This window comes from Gymnoscopelus braueri (assembly GCF_963280865.1).
Source record: "Gymnoscopelus braueri genome assembly, chromosome: 21".
In the NCBI taxonomy this organism is placed as follows: Eukaryota; Metazoa; Chordata; class Actinopteri; order Myctophiformes; family Myctophidae; genus Gymnoscopelus; species Gymnoscopelus braueri.
Genome location: NC_137623.1, coordinates 27,900,761 through 27,907,864, shown reverse-complemented (window position 1 = coordinate 27,907,864; position 7,104 = coordinate 27,900,761). Strand labels below are relative to the sequence as shown.

Here is a 7,104-nt window from a genome sequence, read left to right as displayed (position 1 = left end):
GTATTGAACTGTAATGTCTGTGCTTTTTTTTTTCAAACTGTTAATAAAGTATTCAATCAATCAATCAATCAATCAATGTGTCTCTTAAACCACCAGGATTGACTTCACTGGCTGTCTAAAAGAGACCCTCCTATAACCAACTAAGACGCACAGGAGGGAGGGGAGCGAGAGTCAGTGCGTCTATGTGTCAGAGGGTGTGTGTTTGAGAGAGAGAGAGAGAGAGAGCATCACAGAGAGAGGGAGCGAAAGAGAGAAAGAGAGAGAGAAGGAGTAAGAAGACTGGACCAGGTGATCGAGTCCTATAACAAACCTCCAAGGGGCTCCAAGGGGGTAGCATCAGTGTGCACCAGGATCAGAGATCCATAGTGATCCTAGATCCTAAGATCCTTTTCTCAGAGGATCTCAGAGAGTTCCAGACCATGCATGTGCCCAAGCGCTGCCCCGCGGGACCCTCGTGCGCCCCCATGCTGGCACCACTGACCCTCCTCTTGATGGGCTGCGGCGTGGCTCTCTGCCTCGGCCAGCAGAACAACGAGACGGAGCCCATCGTGCTGGAGGGCAAGTGTCTGGTGGTGTGCGACTCGAGCCCCTCCGCGGACGGCGCGGTCACCTCGTCGCTCGGCATCTCCGTGCGCTCCGCCGGCGCCAAGGTGGCGTTCTCCGCGGTGCGCGGCACCAACCACGAGCCGTCGGACATGAGCAACACGTCCACGACCATCTATTTCGACCAGGTATTGCTGTCTGTCTGTTTAGTTTAGTTACTCTCTACACCAGTGGTTTTCTCAACCTGTGGGTCGGGACCCCCCAGGGGGGTGATGTTGGGAGGGGAGGGGGGGGGGGGTCCAGTGAAGTGAAAATGTAAGGACTTTTAAGACTATAGTATAAAGACCATTACTGCATCAAAAGTAATCAACGAACTATGCTATAAAAACGGGTCAAACATTGGCGAAATAGTCATATTATATAAGAGAGATGCAAAAATTGTGAAAATAGCCGATGTGGCCGAGCTTATAGATCTGCTATTTACACAATATTTATGTCCATGAACTTTTGCAGCAACACGGTTCAACAAACACATTATGTTTATCTGATAGCTATAGAGCCATCGATGTAGGTGATGCACAGTATTCTCCACTGTTATTTATTCCTTTCATGTCTCACGCCATAGACCATAGACCAGGGGTCTTCAACATGGGGTCCGGGACCCCTATAGGGGGTCTTCAGAGTTACTACAAGGGGGGCCGCCAAAATCTTTGTGTGATATGATTTTTTTCTTTTTTTTACATTGACCACTTGAACCCTATAGCATCCCTTTTCTGAGGAGAACTTTAGCCAAAAATAGCAGATCTACAAGCTCACAATGCCTCGCTCTGCCAGGCATTGTGAGCTTGTAGATCGGCTATTTTTCTGGCAAAGGTATAGGTGTAAAGGGGAAAAAAGAGCAGACCAAGTAAAAAAGAAAGACAGTTTAATCTGAAACACAATTTTATACAATATAGAGGGGGTCCCTGCTTCATCTCTCTCTCAGCTATAGAGAGTCCTTGGCCTGAAAAACGTTGAAGACCCCTGCTTTGGTGTGATGCGCAGTATTTTCCCACTGTTATTCATTCCTTGCATGTCTCACGCCATACACGTCCTATTGGCCGTGGACCAGGTCCAGGAGTCTTCAATGTTTTTTTTCAGGCCAACAAGGACCCCCTAGCTGAGAGAGAGATGAAGCGGGGACCCCATCTATATTGTATAAAATGGTGTTTCGGAATAAACTTTCTTTTTTTTACCTGGTCTGCTATATATAGCCGATCTACAGCCGATCTACAAGCTCACAACGCCTCGCAGTGCGAGGCGTTGTGAGCTTGTAGATCTGCAGCTTGTAGATCGGCTATTTTTGGCTAAAGTTCTCCTCAGAAAAGGGATGCAGGGTTCAAGTGGTTAATGTAAAAATATCACACAAAGATGTGCCGGCCCCCCTGTAGTAACTCTGAGGACCCCCTAGGGGTCCCGCACCCCTTGTTGAAGACCCCTGCCGTAGACTTTGCTAACTTGACCAGAAGGTGTTGTTCCTCTCATCATATGCAATGCAGTCGATATAATCCGTAATAATTGCGTTGTTAATAAGCCAAGCAATGTCATTCTGTTCTATTGTGAGAACGGCTATATAAAGATGTTGTGCGTATAACTTTCATAATTAGCAAATGTATTAAGCAAAATCATCATATTGGCGTCTAGGGCCTGGGCAGAATTTAAGAAACGTTCTGTGTTTGCATTGGGTTTGGTACTATAGCAGTGGTTTTCAACCCTTTTCATATCAAGGTCCATTATTTATTCGGCATTTGAGCCACGGATTGAACCATTTGATGAGATTTATGATGAGACCCAAGATTTAGAATATTTTGTTGTTGTTGTTGGATACGACTTTGTCCACAATTCCATGCTGTATTGATGTGGTACCAATAGGAGAGATGATCAAAAATAACAGTTATTTAATTAAGTTATGCAGATGTTTAACAATAATTTAACTCTTGAGAGCGTAAAATGCTCTCACTCTTACACACTCAGGAGTTAAAGATCTCTATTGGGGTCCATTTGGTTACCAGCTCTCCATAGCTGGGGACCACCTGGAACCCCCTCAAGGACCACTGGTGGTCCCCAGACCACTGGTTGAGAACCACTGTCCTATACCTATAAGTATAACAGCATGAGGTCTTATAGCTAATTATTTATTCCGCAACAACATAAGAAGAATCATCCCAAATGTAACTGAAGGGTATCCTAAAAGATGTCTCGTACAGGCACCAGTGTGTGTGTGATATTTATTATTACACGGGACGATTTGGGATCATTTTAATCACCGTATGGTTACAGTCATTTGTGACGTTCAGTTATAACGCATGTTACAGCGCCTTTTCGTTGTTTTTCTTCCTCTTCTTTTGACAGGTTTTAGTGAACATCGGCAACCATTTCGATCTCAAAGCAAGTGTTTTTTCAGCACCCAGAAGGGGGATCTATAGTTTCAGCTTTCACGTGGTGAAGGTCTACAACAGACAAACCATACAGGTGAGCAATGCGATGAACATCTTGTGTTTCTGCTGAGAAACACACACTGACAATGAAAGCTGTGCCACCAATGCAGACTAGACTCGCAGTGGTTCTTCTCAACCTGTGGGTCGGGACCCCCCTGGGGTCAATTTAAGGACCTTTTTAATACCTAAAAAAAAAGAAAGAAAGAAAAGAAAAAAGACCATTGCTGCATCAAAAATAATCAACAAACTATACTATAAAATTGGTCAGACATTGACCAAATTGCCAATTAATATAAGAAAGAGGCAAACATTGTGAAAATAGCAGATCTACAAGCTCACAATGCCTTGCATCATGAGAGCTTGTAGATCTGCTATTTTCACAATTTTGGAACAGAGTCAAACAAAAATGTATAATGCCTCAACTCCTACATTCCAAGTGCTTATCAGGGTGGAGGGGTCGCCAGTTCAAATATGATTATTCAGGGGGGGGTCCCTAGTTAAAATATGATTATTTTTCGGGGGTCTTGGCCTGAAAAGGTTGAGAACCACCGGACTATAGAGCACGGTATAACTGATTCATTCATATGACCTTTGTCTCCTCCTCTACAGGTGAACCTGATGCAGAACGACTACCCCGTCATCTCGGCCTTCGCCGGCGACCAGGACGTGACGCGAGAGGCGGCCAGCAACGGCGTCCTGCTGATGGTTGAGCGCGAGGACCGCGTGCACCTGAAGCTGGAGCGAGGCACCCTCATGGGCGGATGGAAATACTCCACCTTCTCGGGCTTTTTAGTCTTTCCTCTATAATCACTTTGGCTTTTTAGTCTTTTCCTCTATAATCTGATTTGCGACGACCCGGTTCTGACCCGGTTCTGATCCTGTTCTGACCCGGTTCTGGCCCCCGGTTCTGACCCGACTTCGGACCCGGTTCTGACCCGACTTCTTCTGACAGGTCGAGGAACGAAATGACAAATATAAAAAAAAAGAAACCATGCCATTTATTTTGAACGAAAATACTGTCAGCCATCCAAGGACGCCGACGAATATCTGTCTGTACCCACACTCGTTCACTATCTAGTCAACTATGAACGTCTTCTTGGAGTTTCATATCTATCCACATCCATCGACTTTTAAACGCAATCTGGATGATTAACCGTTATTGATCGGCCTGTGACGTATGCTTTGTTGGTTATTTGGATTTTATCGCTTGGAAAACAAACTCTTTTTTTTTGCCAAATAGGCAAACAGGTGCACCTGATGGGCAACTGACTGGACGAGGGAAATGAGTGGAGGAACTTATAATCCTGAACAGGCTGAGTGCGTTATGCTCTATTTTATGTTTGTATAGCCTTAAAGAATATGGTTTCCGTCCAAGTGAGGTTTATGGGATTATGGACATGAAGAGAAGAAGTGCTTTCACGCCCAAAGCATTTTTTTTGCACGAATGGAAGTCTTTTTTTTTTTCTTCTTTTTTTGTGCTGATGTCCATGGTGTTGCGTTTGGATGCAGAACATATTGAAAATAAGCCAAATGTAGGCCGCCTACTATACAGAGTTTATTAAATGAGTAGTTCACCCCAAAAATTACTTATTTTCGATCAATTACGCACCCCATGAAGCCTTGAATTCATGGAGATCTTTTTTTTTTGTCGCATTCCTGATCCAATAATTCGCCCCAAAAACAATTTTGGCTCAGGAATGTGACAAAAACAAAAAAAGTCTCCATGAATTCAAGGCTTCATGGGGTGTGTAAACGATAGAAAATAAGTAATTTTTTGGGTGAACTACTCCTTTAAAAGAGAAAAAAAGGCGTACATATTTCAGCCAATGGAGACAACCTAGAGCCCTTTTATTAAACGTTACATCATTTATAAAAGTACATATTCACATTATTGTGTGTTCTATACATTTCGGATCTGCGTATAGCTTTGACTGATTTAATGTTCAGTGACGTTGCTCACTAAATGTACATTGTGAAAATAATAGAAGAATCCCTATATGTCCCGCTTAATAAAAGATATTGTATTGTATATAGGCTAAGCGCATCTATCACTTTCATTCTGTGATTTTGCATTTTCGTGAATAGAGTGGGGGGGGGGGGACCACGTCCATAATGGAGATGCTAGGCTACTGATAGGCCTATTCTAAAGCAGTGGTCCCCACATGATTTTTTTTGAGGGGGTGGGTCCCCAGATGACAGTGAAGTGACAATTTAAGGACCTTTAAGACCTTTTTAATACCTAAAAAAAAGTAAAGAAGACCATTACTGCATCAAAAGTAATCAACAAACTATACTAAGCTCGTCAAATATTGGCCAAATTGTCAAATAATATAAGAAAAAGGCCAACATTTTGAAAATAGCCGATCTACAAGCTCACAACACCTCGCGTTGCGAGGCTTGTGAGCTTGTAGATCTGCTAATTTCACAATATTTATCCGTGGAACCGAGTTCAAACAAAATGTAATGCCTCAACTCTGACAATTCCAAGTACTTGTCAGGGTGGGGGGAGGGGTCCAGTTAAAAAAATAGTATTTTGGGGGGTCCCCAGTTCAAAAATGATTAGTTTTGGGGGGTCCCCAATATATATTTTTTGGGGGGTCACGGCCCTGAAAAGGTTGAGAACCGCTGTTCTAAGGCACCGAGGACAGCAACACTACCGTCACTTTACTTCACCAAGGACAGCGCTACTACTGTCACTTTACAAGTCTATTAGATCCTTTGTCTCTGTCCAGGGTGCTGAAACTGGCCTCAGTTGCCAGTGCCATCAGAGATTCTGAGTGGACCCTTTGTGAGACCAATATCTCAAATAAACTAAAGATAGATTTGATCAATGGTCTAATTAATCGTAACATTTTATAAATTAATTAATTATAATGTATTTCCACAAAGGCTGTTAGTTTTCCCCTCCCCCCCCCCCCCCCCCACACACACACACACACACACACACACACACACACACACACACACACACACACACACACACACACACACACACACACACACACACACACACACACACACACACACACACACACTCTCACCTTCAACCCCCAATCATCACAACTCAAGGCCATGTCTGAGCAATGAGAGCTATTTGTGTTCAATTTGTGCAGTTCATCCATGTGCTGTACAAAGTGTCTGTTTTACAGCCTATTGTGCTTTTATTCAATGTTTGAATGCAGTCAGAATAAACACACAATGTGGCACATTTATTGGAATTAAGCGATAGAGTTTTTACTTTTAAGGGCCCAGAGTAAAATATGATATATAGGCTACCGCATGTATTTAACAATCATAGACATGCTTTGTTATTTGGACTCATTTTTTAAGGTTTTATAGGCAATATCCAATCACACATGGTTTGCTGCTATGCTCATCATATAGTATAAGTATAATCAGAATTATGAGAAAGTTGTCTGATTATCAATTAGTCAAGCCGATTCTCCTTTGTGGTATGAGATTGCTTGGTCAAAGGGCCTGAGACAACTGGTGCCGTGGCTAATTAAAATGTATTTTCACCTCTGGTTATGACAAGTAAATCCATTAATGTTTAAATGCTGGGGTTCTATATGGGAATTATTATTTTCTTGAATCCAGACCCTAATAGCTTTGTTTCAATAGGGTATTTGTTTTACATACAATTTTAGCTCTGGGAAAAACACATGTAGAAAGAACAGAGGAAGCCATACCTTAAAACATCTGGTCTTAAGGTATCATATGACATGTATGGTCATATGGTCTGCCGATAAATGTCCATGTGTCAATTCATAACAATTATGCGTTCATTTAAAGGTAGAGTAAGTGATATATATACATATATATATATATTTGTGTTGAAAAGGTTAAAGTATTATATTCTGATAGTAATCATTGCTACAGAGCGTTTGTTCGGTCACAGGGGTCTCTCCAGCTTTTTAGTAAACAGAATGAAGTACATTTTCAGGTAGGTGACAACATTTATGCCAATCAGGAGAGAGCACTGAAAATGCATTTTCTGTTTAATAAAGAGCTAGAGAGACATGGGAAACTCCCTTTACTGAACAAACACTCTATTGCAATGAGTACTATCAGAATATAGAGCTAT

The 7,104-nt window shown here is 42.3% G+C and overlaps 1 protein-coding gene across 1 annotated transcript; it reads left to right on the top strand.

The window, feature by feature from the left end:
• Positions 1 to 419: 419 nt before the first annotated feature.
• Positions 420 to 4,130, top strand: cbln2b (cerebellin 2b precursor; the record flags this gene model as incomplete). Its single annotated transcript, XM_080418516.1, has 3 exons — positions 420 to 731; positions 2,935 to 3,054; positions 3,630 to 4,130. 3 exons carry the CDS (start codon positions 420 to 422, stop codon positions 3,825 to 3,827), a joined length of 630 nt encoding a protein of 209 aa, XP_080274642.1. The 3' UTR covers positions 3,828 to 4,130.
• Positions 4,131 to 7,104: the final 2,974 nt, after the last annotated feature.